Raw genomic sequence first — 19,133 nt, forward strand, 5'->3', positions numbered from 1 at the left:
TGTGTTTCGTAACATGTCATTGCAGGGATTTGGAGGGAAATCTCATTGAAACCATTGGAAATGCCTCGTTCTGCTCATGCAGCATGCTGACAGTTCTGTAAGTGTAGATTTACATAAATTAATCCATGATAAAGGCACACATTTTGCTTTTAAAATTTCATTTTTGCCTGATTTTTGTGAGAGGCTTGCAAATCAGCCTCAGTTTCTCAAAATTTGATTTGCAGGGACTCGCTAATTCATGCAATCCATGCTGACAACTCATTAAATGGGATTAAGAAGGTCAAACAGTAGTAGCATGATGTAGTACTATAGTAGTATGATTTGGTTTTTCTTATATTTATGTATTTATTGCCTTTCTACAGGGTTCTACAGCGGAACAGGATCAGCCATATACATGAACAAGCTTTCTCAGTCCTTCAAAAGCTTGGAGAACTGTGAGTTCATTTTGTTTGATTGTGCAAACAACCTGTGTGGAAAAATATCACAACTTTCAGGATTGTGCCAAAGTGCAGCTAAAGTGATGAGGATCATTGTGGTGATGTTGAGCCAGCAGAAAGAACAGGGACAAACTACTTTGAAAATACAGTCAATGCACCATTGTGAGAAAGGTTTGTGGACCGTTTGATAAAACGTGATATTTGTCGTAATCTCTCCAAAAAACATGAACTTGAAGGCATCGTGTTAACATTCACAGTCTAAGCTTGAAAAATTATGCAAGCCTTAAAGTCCCCCTCCAGACAGAAATGTGTTTTATTGTTACTTTGCTCATATGTTTGAGCTGAACTGGGCAGAATGATGTGTATGCAGAGTTTGAACCTAGACTGTTTCCACATTCAGCTGCTGAAGTTTCTCTGTGCTCACTGAATATCCGGATTAAACATGTTTGTGTACAATATGATTTTGTGATATGGCAACCATTTTTGAGGCCAGTAGTGGTCCACTATGCCTCTTGCACGAGTGTGATATAGAGGTTGAAGCCTCCGGTGTACTTGCACTGAGAATTGACTTTTTAGTGAAATAGGAAACATTTTGTGTCCAGCAGTTAAACCTCTGAAATGATCGATATTTGCATATTGATAGATTCTGGATTTCTCAAGATTATTTTTAACTATGGAAAAAACACAACAGACACAAATTATTATTCAAAGTGGAGTATTTTTATGTGTTAAACAATGGCTGGAGGGGATCTTTAAGATTCACTAACTTCCTGTCTTAGCAGTTAAAACTTTAAATATAGTTGCAAGCAATGATTAACAAGACTCAAGGAAGTGAGTCAAAGAGTTTAGGCTCCATTGAGCAAATACATTTTGTTAATGAAGACCATGTTGTTGTTCAAAGCCTGAGGACGGTCATTGGGGTGGTTTGGGTTGTTGGTATGCCAGTGGGTTTGTCAGTTCCAAAGCAACATGCTGTATATCTGAGCATCTGGCTGGATTGTGGGGATATTCATGCTCCCCAGAGGATGATTCATAATGATTTTGGCAACGCCCTTGTGTTATTTCTAGAGTCGGGTCATAATTTCCCTTTGTTTTCCTTCTTGTTATTTGGATATTTTGCATGCCACAGAATTGCTACAGTCAGCGTGAAACACACAATTGTCATATAAACCTGAGCTATTATCAGTGTTGGGGATTTGTGCCTTCCTTTGTGGTGTACTTCAATGAACACCAACCCTCTTCAGTAATTTTCCTATTACTGACTTGTAGAGGTTAAGAATTGTAAGAGAGGCCTGCAGACCTTACAGTAATGTCCTACCTTTGATGTCATTGTCGCACTCCGGAGTATTTCACACTGTGCTCTTGATATGATCTTTGCAGAATGTCTGCTCTGCTTTTCCCATTTGAACACTGAGTGGTTTACTGTTGGCTAATAGAATTCCTTAGAGTCTTTACAAACACTTACAAAAGCCCCATGAGCCTCAACAACTTGTCTCTAAAGGGACATTATTGATTGTCACCTTTTGCCTTAGTGGATTTCTGAAGGACAAACATTAGGGGATTTAGGGTAGTCAATAAAAATCACATTAACTGTACATTTAACTTCTATCTACCATTTCAATATCAGTCAATATCTTAGAGTCTCACACACAGTTTAGTTTACCCGGCAAGACTGTCAATGCTTTAACTGTGTCCCTAACAAACACTGTACTGTTGTCAAATCACACTTTCTAGCACCTAGAGTATGATCATTATCACCACATTGTCCCCATTCACACATCTATTTCACAGTTGAACGCAAGCAAGTTCATGCACAGGCTATTGGGACTGATGAAACATATGGGTGCATCATAAATGTGAATTACATTATAAACCTTACAGAGGCAGTATTTATTGCATGGTTGTAGTTTTCAGTGTGCCTGTTATGCAATCTGCCCCCTGTACACTGAAAAGAGTTACATAAGGTTTTTTTTTTCTTTAACAATCTGTACGCACGTCATCACATACCCACTGTTGTATATCAATATTTGTTTGTTGTCTTGTCTTTTTGGGGAACTGGTGTGGATTTGTCTCACCACGCAGGGATCTATCCAACAACAGACTGGTGGCAATCCCTCCCAATCTCTTTGTCTTACTGGGGGATTTGCTCCAACTGTGAGTTATATTTACACAAATACACTCAGATCTACAGTACCACATGCAAGCATACCTATCCCACGAACATTTAATAGTGCTTATCTTTTTATGCTGTCAGGGAATGACAAACAGCATTGATCATTTTGCAGATAACCAGCTATTTAAGGTTTTTCAAGAGATAATTTTGATGAAATTAGTAAATACAAAACCCAATCCACTTGGGTGCACTGGATATGAACCCTTTGTGAGTTATCTGTGAATTAGTGTCATAATAGATATTCAGTGCACTGTGCTCTCTAACAGCAAAGAAAAGTGGGTAGATAACAGGATGTCATGCAAAGAGGAATAATGCAAGGACACATCTTCAAGAAACCGACATAAAGGTGAACTTGTGGGAGTTGAAAGAAACTGTAAAACCTGCAGAAAAAAATATGAGTTTATATGTAGACACGCAGAAATGTCACCCATGTTACATCTGTTTTCAAGGAACTGGAGCATTGAAAATTGCTCCTTGTTCTTGCCCTAGTAAGCATAATATGTACTGTGGTGTTATATAAATGATAAATGGAAATATTTACCATGTTAGCCTATTGATTTTCACCACTGACCTTCTCTATGGCCCCTTTTTCTAGGAATATATCATACAATCCCATCGTGGAGCTCCAAGTTGACCACTTTGACAAGTTGCATAAACTGAAATCACTGTAAGTATACGTACCTTATTTGTCTCATTGCACTCAGTAGCATAATAAATGACTCATGTAAGTAATTAACAACCTGCCTGTTGCATAGAGAAAAAACTCAAACTCAAAGAAACCATACTTTTTTCTCTGAATAACTTGCTGCTGCATGGTGCTGTTGTTGCACTGTGCTGCTCTGTCTTATCTGTCCGTGCGCTATCAGTGTCCCCTTTTCATGTCATGACATTATCAGATATGAATTTGTTTTTTTACTGCATGAGAATATGGACGTATAGTGTGTGAGCGTGTGAAGAATGTGAATTGTGTGAGTCTCACGGTCAATATATGAGAGTTGGCAGCCTTGATACAGCGTTTGCTGCATGATGGTTTTTATGTGTTGTGTGGACATTATGTAGTTAATGTGTTCTTTCTTTTGAGGCATGAGGCATGAGCTCACACAAAAGTCAAAATCTGTATCAACAAATGAGAGAAAATGAATATGGGCAAGTAAAAATGCTTCTCATTTAGTCCTTGAAAGGCAAGGTGAGGTGAACATTTTCTGAAAACCTTTTGAAGACCCTTGTAATGGTTTACAGCTAATAAATCAATATACTGAAGTGTGTCTATGTGTTCGTGTGGCATCTCACCAAGACAAAATAATATGTCTTTATATTCTCCAGGAGCATAGAGGGGATAGAAATTGGAAACATACAATGCCGGATGTTTGAACCTCTTAAATACTTGACTCATATGTAAGTACTCCATTGTCATGCTCTATTTTTATACTGTTAATCCTCATCATTTGGTCTGGATTATCACGTAGACTATAGCCTTTCACACTTTATATTTCTAGTGAAGAGTCCTGCACTAGCCTTACCAAGACATGTCATACTTCTTTTCCAACTGGGAGATGATTAAGTCAGTCTTAGTGTAATCTTCTCTGTGGGTAAAACAGCTCAAGATACACCCATGCAGGTCCTCGAAAGGATGCAACAGAGAAAAAATAAATGCCCTTTCAGCTTTGGATACAATCGTGAAAAGCTCTTCAAGGCTCTTCTTATTGTAGACCTTTAGTCAAGTTCCAGTAAGATACTTTGTTTTGCTCTGATATCTTGAGACCTGGACAAATAAAACTGTTTCTATGGCTAGATAGCCCAATGGATAATCTGGGTGCACTAAGCCTTTCATTTTGATTTTGGATAGTGGATCACTGGAAAACCTTTGTTACACTCTTTCTTTGGACAGCTCAAAAAGATTTAGAGGACTTTTGAGAGAGCAGAGGCATCAATCTTTGTTCAAACAGGTTTGTAATCTCTAAGAGTTACACCACACGATTCTGCATTTGTTGGAATCCTAATCAAATCCTGAGCAAAAATCAGCAGATTTTCTTCTTCTGTTTTCTTTATTCCATCATCATTTCAACTTTTCAGCTGTGTCAATTCATAAAAACTAAAAGATATATAAAAGTGTGTAAACTGCAAAGGAAAATTCAAAACTTTGTAGCTGTAGATATTATAATACAGTAATTATCTTTTGCATAACTTCATACTTTGCTGTAATCTGTTATCACAGCTACTTCAAGAAGTTCCAGTACTGTGGCTATGCTCCTCATGTGCGCAGCTGCAAGCCCAACACTGACGGCATCTCATCCTTCGAGGACCTGCTGGCCAACATTGTGCTGAGGGTCTTCGTCTGGGTGGTCTCTGCCACCACCTGCTTTGGCAACATCTTCGTCATCTGCATGCGCTCATACATCCGCTCCGAGAACAAACTCCATGCAATGTGCATCATCTCCCTCTGTTGTAAGTCATACTGCATTTAAAGAAATGTACAGAACGACACCCAAACTTCAATATTTTTTTTTTAAGACTTGAATCTGTCTGATTTTTTATGTACCATATGGAGATAGATTAAATGATTTTTACTCTGCATGTCTGAGAGTATAAGAGAGTATAGAGAGTATATTGACTTTCGTACTGCAGAAGTGGAGATGACAAAGTCTGAAAACCTCTCCTGCTTGAGAGGTAAACAGGCCTAAAAACTCAATAGGAAATTTGAAATTAGTTCCCACGGTGCTTGTCACTGTGTGTCATTAACGCTGATTTCATTCTGCACACACTGTTAGACATCACTCATGATTACAGCTAAATGTAAAACTAATGAGATCTCATTCTGAAATGCTGGATCTGCCACCTGAGTAAAAATATTCACATAATCTATAAAATGATTCACTGCATAAAATTGAAGCAAATTATGGTAATTGCTCAAGGATATCCGCCAAGTTAAAGGGATAGTTCAGATTTTTTTATGTGCGGTTGTATGAGGTACTTATTCATAGTCTGTGTATTACCTGCAGTAGATCTGGGTCAGCACCCTCCCAGTTTGGAGAAGCAGACAGGAGTACCGGCACAGAAGCTAAGCAATATACTCCTCTGGACAGGGCCAGCAGCATAATGTATTTTAGTCACCTAAAAAAGGCCCACCTAACAAAATCAATATCAGTTTAAGTGTAGGAATACAGAAGTACGTTTAGCTGCTGGCCCTGTCCACAGCAGTACATTGCTTAGCTTTCATGTCGATACTCCTGTCTCCTTCTGCAATTTGGAGGCGTGCCGACCCAAATCTACTGCAGGTAATACACTGACTATGGATAAGTACCTCATATAACCCCACTTCAAAAAATCCGAACTGTCCCTTTAAGGCCATTGTTGATTTAATATTAGCACTTTCACTGACTAGACCAACTAGTCAGATGGTAAATTATATACGTCAGCTAATTCGTACATGTACAGTATTTTTATGTCTTTTGTGTCTTTTTACACTATACATTTACAATGTATACTAATTTAACTAAAGTAAGTTATTTTTGTACAATCCATGCAAAACCTAGTTGCAAAGATGCATTCACATGAATAAATTGGCTTATAGTGGGAATGTTTCAGCTTGGTATTTGAATATCCATCCTTATCTATGTCTTAGATACTGTATGTGATGGTATTCAGATATAAGGGCTGTGAGAGTTTGTTGCAGGGCTTCTTCTTCTACAGCAAAGAGAATTTATTTGCAGGGAGAAACTTTGTTAGGAAATGTAAGAGAATTAAATTTTATGTTGGTAAAGATAGGGGTGTGGTAGTGTTTGTGATCAACAAGATGTGTGTATTCTCATGGAAAGACAGGAAATTATCTAAAGATGAGAGATAGCTCTGGCACCACACAGATTAATGTTTGATATGAGCTGGAGCCACTTGTGCCTAAAAATCTTGTAGTGCATTTTTCTTCACATTTTGGCCTGTGGTATGGTTCTGAATGACATGTGGATCCCACTATGCAATTATAAAGGGATATATCATGCTTTTTTGTGATTATCTGTTATTTTTATACTGTTATAATGTTGGATATCTATGTTAAACATGGTCAAAGGTTCAAAATTTGAGGTGAAGATATTGAAAAATGCTCCCTGCAAGTCAAAAGTCCAGGCTTCAACTTGCTCTGAACACTTTGTTTGCAAAGTTACCTCTACTTCCTCCTTGTGATCATGTCAGATTGTTCAAAAACAGCCGTCCTTTTCACAATGTGAACAGCCTTAGCTGTCCGTGTTATCCACTTTGTCCAGTCACATATTTCGGATCGTATTTGGGCTTGAAAATGTACGGATGTATTTGAAAAGTTTCCATTTCCAGTAAAGAACAACAAAAATAAGCGAAATCCTACTACTATTGTTTGTTGACGTAGCCTCTCAAACTGCCAGAAGTCAGTCTAGGTGCAGCTTCTGGAAACTAACCAATCAGAATAGAGTGGGCTCATTGGAAGGGGGGACTTCAAGAAACAAGAGCTAAAGCAGCCTGTTTCAGACAGAGGCAGAACTGAAGGGCTGCATAAAGGCCCTGTGGAGTTTTTGAACTGTAAATCATGCAAAGATATTCCAGTAGAGCCCCAGAATAAAAAAATATAGACCTGAACATGTGCATGATATACCCCCTTTTGCCTCAGAGGAGGAAAATGATTTCAAGACATAATGTTGTTGAATAGAATATAAAACAAACTCCATTTTAAAGGAACTTCCAGATGTAGGAAGTCAATAAAATGTCCTTTTACTTCATATTCATTAAGATACTGCAAGCAGGTATAAAACAGGGTAGTGAACACTAGGTTCAGGTCTATCATTCCCAAGAGAGTGGTGACTGCACAGAGAGAACACTTAAAAGCACAAAATATATGTAGGATATAAATATTTGTAACAACATAAAACTATATGCTTGTGCTGGCATTTCACATCTATAAGTCAACTATAAAGGACCCTATATGGACCTACTATAAGTGTCAGAGCTGCTGAGATCAAAGAGCTCACAATATGCAATGCAGAAATTCTATTTTATGGCGGATATCTACTCTCTTTCCCTCTTTCCCACTGTATCCACAATGAAAGCAATGAGGAGGATGGCAGCTCATTTAATCTGTCGACCTTTAAAAGTTTATCACTAGAATGTCAGTTTTCAGTAGCAGACTAATTTCTGGTGACTGATACTGAACAAAAACAGAGCTTAAGGTAATTAAGACAAGTTAAATTGTGTAGATATTAATTCATTCCTTGCTTCTTTTTAGCAACAATGGATGTCTCTCATGTTAGCAGGATGTGCCTGCATGTTGGAACAGTTCTGAGTCTGGAAAGAAAGAAAATTAAAGTCAAACAAAGTAGAGACTGACACGGTCAGTCACTGGTATTGTGGTTTATTATTTTTAAAGTTATTAAATGAACTTTTATGTGGACATTCAGTGAATTCAATCTGTGATCAATTTGCCAAGGGCAGAGAAAGTAGCTATTAAAGAAAATATGTTGGGTTGGGATTTGTTTATCATTTTAATTTGTTATTCAGGGTTTTTTTGTTTGTTTGTTTTCAAGGCAAGAGTTTTAAGAATGAAAAGGTTTACTCAGAGTAAACTGGCTGGGGGCCAGATGCATAAACATCTGTGTAGATTAAAGACTGACAGTTTGTATATGCATGAAAGCAGAAACAAGCATATACAGTCATTCAACCAGATTTAAGAACCCCGATATAGAGTATTGTTTTATGTCTTCCATGACAGTAATTGTGAAATTATTTGTTTTTATTTAAACTTGAACATCATTGAGGGCAAAGCCCTCATTTACAATTACATCATTATGTGCACATGATTAATGCCTAGTCCACAATTATCCATAAATAACCATAAATAGATACTGACAACTCCCTTTTAACCTGGTTTAGAGATTGGCCAGACCTAATCTTCTCTCCTTCTGGCATGACAACATCTTGAAACAGTGCCAAAGCTGCTTTTGACTGATGATAGGAGAACAGGAGGCCGAAGTTATTATCTAGTGTGTGTCTTTGCTACATTAATGTTTGATGTTGATGATATTAATTCACACCAGAATAGAATTATCATTTTAAAGGACTAAGTCAAGATTTTGGGAAATGCAGTTATTAGCTTTCTTGTCGAGACTTGAGAGTCAGATGACTTGCCAGGAAGTCAATGCTCCAGGCCAAGAAATAGTAAAAAAAAAAAAAAAAAAGCGAATAGTAATTTTTATACTTTGGTTTTTGTATGGATTGAACAAACAAGATATCATCTGTAAATATTTGATTTTAAGAGGTGTTGGTAGGTAGATTTTGTTACCTTTGGACAGAGCCAGGCAACTGTCTCTTCATCTCCAGCTTCATATTAAATGGACATAAATGAGAGTGATATTGATCTTCTTTTGGCAAGAACGCTGAATCTCAAACTATTACTTTAACACGCATTAAATGTTATCACATAAAACTTAATTGAGACACTATTTGGACTTTTTGTGTTTGAAAAAAAAGGAAGGATCCAGATAAAATGTTCCCCAAACTCCCCTTTTCTTCTGCCTATCTTTGCCACATTGCTATGACTTTCAGCTCAGCTCACTCATAACGATCTACATATTACAGTTATATTACATATATTACAGTTCTACATGTATGAGTTGCAGGATTGAGGTTCTGCAGGAATCAGATCAAATGTCATGTGTGCTCTTTGCAAACACTGTGTTGAATAACAAAGAGGGTATTGATGTTGACATACAATTTATATACATCTATGTTCTATACACAGGCAACGCTATATGGAATTATTTTTAGACCTTATGCAATGAGTGTGTTTCTTTTCTTCTTTTTTTTCTTGACAACAGAGGTGTAATTGTCCTACTCTGTTGACCATAACAGTTCAGAAGACATGAAGCTATAGCTTGATGTTTGCATCTAGTGCTTAGTTTGTCCTTGGTTGCTTTTCTTATGCATCAGTTTCAAAGGGTTGAGTGGCTGCTGTCTGTGGCTTGTCATCATCCATTTTCCATATCATAGATGTAAAGCCTTTCATGTAGGGCCATTTCTGTATTTGCTTTTATTCTATTTGCACTTCTATGAAATCACACTGCAGTTCTCTTGGAAGAGAAATGCTTTAAAAAGGCCTTCTTTATCAATGAGGCTTATTAGTGTTCAAAGAAATTCAGCTGACATTGTGTTCATGTATCAATGAACAAAAGTCAAGTAGTAAATACTCCATAGAATATTGTGTTTGAATGCAGGTGTTTAATTGTATACTCCAGGTATCACTAAAGTGTACGGATCCTCCAAATAAGTTGTAAAATAGAGCTCTCCTGTCTTGCAGGTGCAGACGGACTGATGGGCATCTACCTCTTCATGATTGGTGCGTATGATCTGAAGTTCCGAGGCGAGTACAACCGGCACGCTCAGGCCTGGATGGACAGCAGTCAGTGTCAGGTCATCGGCTCCCTGGCCATGCTGTCCACTGAGGTATCTGTCCTGCTCCTGACTTACCTCACTCTGGAGAAATACATCTGCATCGTCTATCCCTTCCAGTACTTGACACCTGGCTGGCGACGAACTGTAACCATCCTTCTCGGGATATGGGTGTTTGGTTTTATTGTTGCTTTCCTGCCTCTTGCCTGCAAGGGGCTGTTTCGAAACTTCTACGGGACCAATGGTGTTTGCTTTCCGCTGCACTCTGAGCAACCAGAGACGCTGTGGGCTCATGTTTACTCCATTGTCATTTTCCTGGGTAGGGATTTGACCTTACAATTTTTTTTCTTTATTCACTTATTCTCTAAAGATAACTGTAAAAGAGTCTCGTTATTCAGTGAGTGTATTTATATCTCCTTGCATGTGGATACATACTATTGCAAATATGGCAATCCAGAAACTAACCTCATATCTCTCTGCAGGTCTGAACTTGGTGGCATTTCTCATCATTGTCCTATCCTATGCGAGCATGTTCTATAACATTCAGAGAACTGGCACTCAGACCACTAAATACAGCAACCACATCAAGAAGGAGGTGACCATCGCCAAAAGGTTCTTCTCTATCGTCATAACAGACTCCCTTTGCTGGATCCCAATTTTCATCCTCAAGATCCTGTCACTGCTGCAGGTGGAGATTCCCGGTATAGTAGAAGTGCTCTAACCATTTAAAGGAACACTCCACTGAAAATCTGACTTTTGAGTATAAATGCTTACCCCTTGTAGGCTTGCAATGTGGCTCTGTAAGGTTTGTAGCCTGCTGATTTGTGCAGCTGTTGTCAGCTTGGATTTACAGCATTGATTCCGGTGTTGGCCCAGAGTCATGGCAAAAATTATGCCCATAGAGCTTTAGCTTCAGAGCTATTAGAAGGTGATTTCAGGACACAGAAGTAGAGTATTTATCTCTTCTGGACATACAAAACATATTAATCAATAACAGGGAATTTGATTACTGTACAGATGGGGTTTGAGAAGTTTCTGTGGACGTTTTGTCATGTTTCAGTGTGCTTTTTGCTTTGACTCTGCTGCCATTGGAAGGCTTTGTACTGTAACTGTTGTGAATTGAAGCTGACTACAGCTGCTGCAACTTTAGAGCCACCTGTCAAGCACACAAGGAGGTGTGTACCCAAAAGATAGATATTCAGTTGAAGTATTACCTTAAGTATTTAATTTATTGTGTTTTTAAATTTTAAAGTAGTCTAAGTTCCGCTAAATATTAAAACATATAAGATTTCTATTACTGTATAAAGAGCATACAATTTTAACCACCCTAGTGCATTTTGCACTATATCCTCAGATGGCCCTTTAGTGTTGTGCAAAATCCATTACATGGTGACTTGGTGAGCTGTGGCTCCATGATTAGGCTCCCTATAGGGATGAAAGGGAATCATTTATTGTATAAGTTGCTTTGGCTTTACTGTTGAATTATTCTCATAACACCTGTTGAAACATCAAACAATCTTTAAAGGGCCAATGTGTAAGATTTAGTGGCATCTAGTGGAACAGACATGGCAGAAATTGAATAAAATATTTAAAGATATGTTTCAACCAGTGCATAATCCCATGAAAATAAGAATCATGTTTTTGTTACCTTAGAATGAGCTCTTTATATCTATCTATAGGGCGTACAGTAGCCCAGAACAGACAAACCAAACACTGGTTCTAGAGAGCCTTTTGCGTTTTTCAGAGCCACCGTAGGTTCTCTTGCACGCTTGTAGGGGAGGGGGTGAGGGGAGGGATATTTAGTCGGTTGCAATCAGCAACCTCACCACTAGATGCCACTAAACACATCAGTCATTTAAGCAAAGTCTATATACATACCAGCTTTTTGTTTTATTTATTTCTCACTTTTTTCTTTTTTGGCAGGTACCATCAGCTCCTGGGTGGTTATTTTTATTCTCCCTATCAACAGCGCCCTTAACCCCATCCTTTACACGCTGACCACACGGCCTTTCAAAGAGACCATCCTACAGGTGTGGGCTAACTACAGGCAGAGGAGGCCTCTGCTCAGCGGTCATCCAGCTCATCATCCATCACTCTCCTGGCAGGAAACATGGCCTCTGCAGGAGAGCAGCCACAGCTTCAACCAGGGCCACCCACTAGAAATGACAGGCATGCTAGCGAAGCTCACCCCTGTGGAAAATACCAACGAGGGATACAATGACATTACCATGCAAACACAGCAACAACAGAAACAACATACAGTCCTATCTGTATGCTCACAGAAACAAACAATGCCACATTCACTCTCTCACACACACACATACAAACAAATGAATGAACTCATCTAGGTGTCTAACAGACACAGCAGAGCAGAGCTCCATGGATCTGTTTGTAATGTCATCAACCAAAATATGATTCAGGTTCATTCATCTCAGCAATTAAGAGCGTTTAACCTATTAAGAACGCACATTTTAAATGAATAATCCTTGATTTGTGATCAGATTTCTCCTTTGTGGTTAAAAACATTTATTAAATAATGTAATTATGATTTTGGAAACCTCACATCTGTCCACTGATCTTGCCCACACAGCAGCTGTTATGGGAAATGGTGAAGAAAGACTGCATGCTGGTTCCAAAAAATATTTAAAAAATATATTCCAAATAAATATCTACAGTAACTAGTATATTAAAGTACTAACTAGTACACTACATTAAAGGACTAGTTACAGTGGAATGTCCAGTTAACACCTTTAGCAGTAGCATTTGATCCACTAGCTTTCATTGCTCATGAATCAGAAGTAGAAGAATATTTATCTACTACTGCAATCGAAACTGGACACCTAATCATTTAAACAAAGGTTTATTATTTTATCAGAATTGATTAACTACAGCAACCATTAGTCTTTTGACCATGCTTGTGTGGCTAAGACTATGTAACTGAATTATCACAGAGGACTTTTTTTGTTTGTTTGTTTTATAGGAGATTCAATTTTACTAGCTTAATGTGGACAAAAACTGAGTGTCAGGTCTCAACTTTTTAGAAAGACCAATCTATGGAGTAATACATTGTCCGGTTGAGACTAATGGAGTTGGCATAAAAAGAGATCTGTACGAGAGAAAGAGATCTCTAACAGTCCAAATATAAATTTCTCTAATGTGTATCTTTGTTGGCGTTGTTTGGAGCATTGCACTTTTAGGGAGGTGTTATGGGTTAAATGAAAGTATATTTTGGAACATATTTTCTTGACTTACATGTGTCTCAGCTTATCTCACTCAGTTGTCAATAAAACCCCACAAGAAGTCTAAAACCAACAGTGAATTGATCCCTCTAACAAGTACTGTCTGTGTAGCCAAAGCCTGATATAGCTTTGTGCCATGGAGCTCCATTGTTGACCAATGAGCTGCACCAATGGACAAGATAACATGTTCCTTCATTTCTGTGAACACTAGTTTATTTTGAATCAATCCCACATAAACCCTCCTGCTGCGGTAAATACTCACAATTGAGCACCAAATCTGCTCTTGAAAATAGTAGTGCAACAAATGCACTGTTTACCCCTGTTGCAGTAAATAATATATGATATAAAATTGATATTGATGTATCTTTTCAGTTGGAATAAACGGACTCTGAAAGCATCAGACGGGTTGGGAAGTTGGAAAGTATTGACTAACACATTATTAGTTTTGGTCTTTTCATGGGATTTGTTGAAAATAACAGAAGTATAGAATCTCACCAGCCTTATCATTTACCTCCACCCAAAACTTTCTCTCCTTAAACCAAATTTGGGTTTTCTGGCTCAAAGATAGATGAAGAAAACATAGCTTCAAAATGTCCTTTAAGAAATGAATGGTTGGTGTCACACACTCCATGTCCCATGTTGTTCTACAGTCTTTGTGACTGTTCCCCTGGGTGTTGTGGTTCATCTAGCTTATTGCATCTCCTCACTATCTTGCCTTCTTTTGAGATTTACTTCAGCTGAGCCCTCGACCCAGGACGATGACAGTGTAACACTCTTTTCTAAACTGAAATCAGATCCCCATTATTCTGTGTTTATGAACCATTTTCCCTCAGGGATTGCTGTACCTTCAACCCCAAGAGGCCCAGCACAGGAACATGTATACCAATTAAGAAACAACAGGGACTGGACTACATTGACTACAGCTAGGACAAGTGTTACATCAGCCAGAGGTAACTCATCCCATTTGAATTGGCTCCCAGTTTCTAATGTGCGAGTTTCATAGGCTCACATTTTCCTCTTTGGGGTTCTGACACACAATGGAGAAGTGTATGTTTACACTTTACAAAATCGTTTATATGTGTTCACTGTTTTGTGTGTGTGTGTGTGTTATAATAGACCAGTGGCCCAGAAGTAGAATCTCATCCCTGCTGTAGCCTCTGGTTGGAGCAGCTTTCATTGATCGCAGTGGCAGCACTGATACTGTGTGTGTAGATGCGTCATGCTACTAGAGAAGAAATACAATTACCCTCTTTTGATTCTTCTCCTTTTTTTATGATTTAAGATCTGATTCTAGGATGCAACCAGTCTGTACTGAAAAAGAGTAATGATAACAAGACAAAACCTTTGTTTTGGTTCCAAGGGTTCTCCCATTTGTTTTACAATTCAGGTGTGGTATTTGCTTTTTAGTTTAGACTATGGTGAAGCGTCTCTTGGAACACCAATTAAAATAGCTATTTGGCTCTTTTTTAATTTGTGTCTTCTGGTCCTCCATGCAAATGCTGGCAGAGCCAAGCTTTAGTGGGCACATAAAATCTGAAAGTTGTCTCAGGTGAATGATGTAACATTTATTTATTGCCCCTGTAATGCTGACAATTCAATTTAGGAAAGTTACAGTAGGTTGCATGCTTTGAGATCCAGTGTTGTAATGCATATCCAATAACAACTGGAAAATGCGAATGGAATGGCACTAATTTAAAAATAAATAAATAAAAATTGTGCCACATGAGTGAAATAAAATCTAAATTGGGGGACTTTAAACTGCAGTGTAAAAGTAATGTACATGTTTTATTGTTCACTTACTTTGGTTTAAATTGAGATGTTTTCCTATTTGCATCTATGCCTTGGTGTGATTGCACTGCTAATTTTCAAGTGGGCAAAATTAGTTAACCAGTTAAGGCAGAAAAAGTAATTTCAGTGGACAAACATTTTGTTCGGAACTACGTTCCCCAAGTGTAAAATAACAAAGTGCATCAGCAAAAGATTCATTTGTAGATGAACAAACTCTGTGGGAGTTCTGCCTGTTTCATCCTTTATGATAATCCACTGTTTCTAAAATTATCTATAATTATCAAATTATTGACAACATTGCCACTAATTATCAATTTTTTACAAGTCTCTTGAAACAAATAAATCTGTTTGTACATTTGCAATCCAAAAAAAAACCAAAAAAAATTGCCAGTTTTACTATTAAACATGTTTACTGAATATGATATGAAGCTCTCATGTGTGCAAAACCCATAAGACACACTGAAAGTAAATGCAAATGGTGAACACTGTGTTTCATGTTCCTAAATAAATCAATCAAATAGAGGAATGCCAGGCTTTCAAATGAGTTAAGTGAAAACTGTCTGAGAGAATTTGTATCTACTGTAGTAGCATGGGGGAGCAGTTACAGACACATGGAGCATTATAAGGTCACACACTTACATCTTGGGCTCCAGGTAGTGGGATGTATAGGAATTAAACTTGATTGATGTGAGTATTTGATGATTGTTGTATGTCAGGCCCACAGTTGCTGTAGAGACCTTTCTTGTTAGCAGCGTTGACATCTGTTGGACTGCATGGGGATGTGACAAGCATGTAAACACGACTTTGTTTTTGCTTTGGGGCAACAAAGATGATTATTGCAAGTACGTACTCTTTGTGCCAAAGCTTCTATTCATATGTAGTTTATTAATGCAGCAATGATAATGATGTTGGTCAAGGTCCACAAGTGGGTCTGTGATGCACAGTTGGATGTGAAGTGATAATACATACATTTTTTATTTATGCACATTTTGTTGCTATCGCTTCACCATAGTGACTCAGCCTAGACTCAAATCCTTGCAGATCTCACATTTGTTATTGCAATTACTGATGAGGAGTTGCCTCATTCATGTGAAAAAAAGTGTGAAAAATCCTCTTGGAACAGTGTTTTTCATGCTTCTAGCAGCAGCTAACTCAGCCTGTTGGTAATAAACAGAGTAAAAATTATGCACAGAGTAGAAACTTGGCTTAGCGGACACAGAGAAGAAACAGTAAAATCAGGCACAGCCAAAACCATCTTATTACACCACCACAATGACAGCAGCCCCAGTTCCTCGCCACCTATCAGCAAGAAAAGTATAATAACAGCAATAACTGCTGTGATTTTGAAATTTGCACTGTCTGCAGACAATACATATGGTTTCTTTTTTTGTTATTTGTTTGTTTGGTTTTTTTTAACTGTGTGTTTTCAGGTATACATTTTACATTTCAGCCCTGCAAAATGTACGTGCTTTTTTACCAAAGCAAATTTTCTGCTTAATACTGGGAAGAGTACAAATTAGGGGTGATCCTAAATAAACTTTATTTATCCAAAGAATTAAAAAGGGAGGGTGTATATATATATAATATCCACTGGAAGTTAGTGTGACTTATTTCTGTTGATCATTGTGTTTAGCTAAGTACAAACAAAAAATGTGAAATGTAAAATATCACACACAAAAAAAGTAGTTACGAAAAAGAACGTGACTGAGGCTGTACCTTTCATTGGCTGCAGGTGGTGCAAGTGTTATAATTCCAACAACTACTGATTTTTTTCCTGTAGGAGGTGATGTAAATATGTCTACATCTGTAGGTGTTGGGGGTCGGCGTGCTTAGAACTGGTCTGCTAATATAACAGCTTCCCCATATGGAGAATCTGCAGCCTGTACCCTGAGAGGCTTTGCATCTACAAATAAACAACTTGATTGCTCACAGAAAGACATGAATCCTAAAATGAATTCTTCTTTCAAATTGACCGGTTTCACTATTGTTTATTTACTGCAGTCTACACTGAGAAATGTCATTCTGTTGGGACAATGTCTATGTTTAGTTGTAGCTGTTACCTGTTTACTGTAAGCACTTCTTTTCTTGAGTCAAAATTATCGGTTGCATATTTTGTCGTGGCTAATGACTGTAATACATATGCTGTAAAAGTGTTGTTACATATTTTCATAAAACATGTTTGATACACTTCAGTGTTTATATTACCATGTCTAGACGATAATTTACCAGTTAAAATTCTGGTAATGAGATAATGGGAGGTGCAGTAACCCCATAACAACCACCAAAGATGTTGTTTATTGTTTTAGTTTAGTTCAAAAACTAAACAAAAATAGGGATGTTTTTACTTTAAAATCAAAACCAGAAACCACCTTTAAATCATCTGCATCATACATATTTTGGACTTGAAGATTAGATTCAAGTTTCTTTTTTGTACACTTTGTGACTGGGCAGTTCTACTGAAGACGTTTCTAAGGTGAATCAACCCAATTTTGTTCTTTTATGTTTTCAAGAGTGAATAGACTCATCAGAATTTATTTCATTCTGAATTTTGCCAGTTTAATGTCTTATAAATTACATGCAATCATATTTTGTGTAAAGAACACATTTTTTAAATCAAGATCACCTTCTAGATTCAACATTCATCCCGTCTGCTAAGGAGGCATACTTTTTTATTTTTTATTGGTCTCAAGTCACCAAAAGGCATTTTTGTGCATCTGCTACCAAAAAAAACATGCTGTAGAGATATGTTTATGTTATATATGATGAAGGTTCAACAATGAATGTATTTAATTAGGGCACATAGACTGAACATTTGGTGAGGGTTGCAGCTATACAGGCAGCAATTTCTAGGGGAGGGGGGTGTTACAGTCTTTCATACACCCTGTCTTAAATTTCCCAGCTGGTCTGGGGGTTTGAAGTTAGACACAACCTCGCCTCACCAACACAACACATCACACTATATATTTTTACACCATGATCTGTACAGTCAAGACATTTGTGCAATGATCATAATCTCTTCTGTGCATACTTTGTTAAATGAAGTACTGATTCCTGTGGAAATTGACTTTTTCAATTGACATTGTAAATGTATGAATGTATAGCAAATGTGCTATAACACAGGAGAATAAGTTATTATGATTATGATCTGTGAACATATTGTATGTGCCAGTTTGTGTTTACAGTATATTCCTATACATGCTGAAAAGATAATCTAGCAGTTGCTTGACATATACTCATAATATCTGCAGGCTTGCATTTAATGTTGATGGGATTTTCTTTTAAAACATGTGTTCTCATTTAAGTTATTGTATTAACTGTCATACAATAAAATTACTTACTGAAGTAGTTTGTGAGATTTTGCTTTTCTTGAGTGAAATGTACAATAAATAAATGTGCATATGCCTCATGCCTGCTTATCTTCTTATTTACTATTTGGTTTACATTAGTTGTTTATGTTATTATTTTTGGGCATTACTGAAACAAACACTGTATTAGTTAACAAAGCACTGTAAACTGTGTTGTATAGGTTTATAAAACATATAATACATATTAAGAATAATACAGTGGTGGAATACAGATCCTCTTTATGTAATAGCAATACTACTATGTAAAAATACTCTTAACTTAAAAGTAAATCAGGCATTTATAGTCAGCAGAGTGTATCTTCTGCTGTCACTATGTGTGAGATTCACAGCTAAGAAAACTTCCAATTAAGTTGAAGACAGAAGCTGGTCTTTGATGTAAAAGCAGCTGTGAAACTGTGGAAACAGTATTGGCCAACACATGACAAAATATTTAAAATAATTTCAAAAAATCATAAATTCCATAAAAACGAGTTAGGCCAAAGGTTTTTTGAAAAAATAGTTAGTACAGTAACAATATAATTGGATTACCAAGGGTTCTGACAGTCAATTTAGTTACATTACACATTGATTAATCTATTAACATATAGAGTCCACAAGAGTAAAAGTAGCCTGACATAAACAGTTGGTCCAACAGTAAATTTACAGTTAATGCTATGTAATATGTTGTATTTGCAACTCAGACAGGTAGGATAATGGCTTGCTTGATTAGCAGTAATACACAGATAGC

At 37.3% G+C, this 19,133-nt stretch overlaps 1 protein-coding gene across 2 annotated transcripts in view; it reads left to right on the top strand.

Annotated features, from left to right (window-relative positions):
- Nucleotides 1-17,013, top strand: part of rxfp1 (relaxin family peptide receptor 1) — a 75,766-nt gene extending 58,753 nt beyond the window's left edge. Inside the window, exons 10-18 of one of the 2 annotated variants that reach the window (XM_067599898.1) lie at nucleotides 26-97; nucleotides 363-434; nucleotides 2,520-2,591; nucleotides 3,206-3,277; nucleotides 3,934-4,005; nucleotides 4,826-5,055; nucleotides 9,923-10,333; nucleotides 10,497-10,715; nucleotides 11,938-17,013. In XM_067599898.1, the coding sequence (XP_067455999.1) occupies nucleotides 26-97; nucleotides 363-434; nucleotides 2,520-2,591; nucleotides 3,206-3,277; nucleotides 3,934-4,005; nucleotides 4,826-5,055; nucleotides 9,923-10,333; nucleotides 10,497-10,715; nucleotides 11,938-12,362 (1,645 nt within the window). In that variant the 3' untranslated portion in view covers nucleotides 12,363-17,013. The remainder of the gene's footprint in view (nucleotides 1-25; nucleotides 98-362; nucleotides 435-2,519; nucleotides 2,592-3,205; nucleotides 3,278-3,933; nucleotides 4,006-4,825; nucleotides 5,056-9,922; nucleotides 10,334-10,496; nucleotides 10,716-11,937) is intronic. The other variant, XM_067599899.1, reaches the window with a different exon arrangement.
- Nucleotides 17,014-19,133: the final 2,120 nt, after the last annotated feature.

Source organism: Thunnus thynnus, chromosome 9 (genome assembly GCF_963924715.1).
Source record: "Thunnus thynnus chromosome 9, fThuThy2.1, whole genome shotgun sequence".
Taxonomy (NCBI): Eukaryota; Metazoa; Chordata; class Actinopteri; order Scombriformes; family Scombridae; genus Thunnus; species Thunnus thynnus.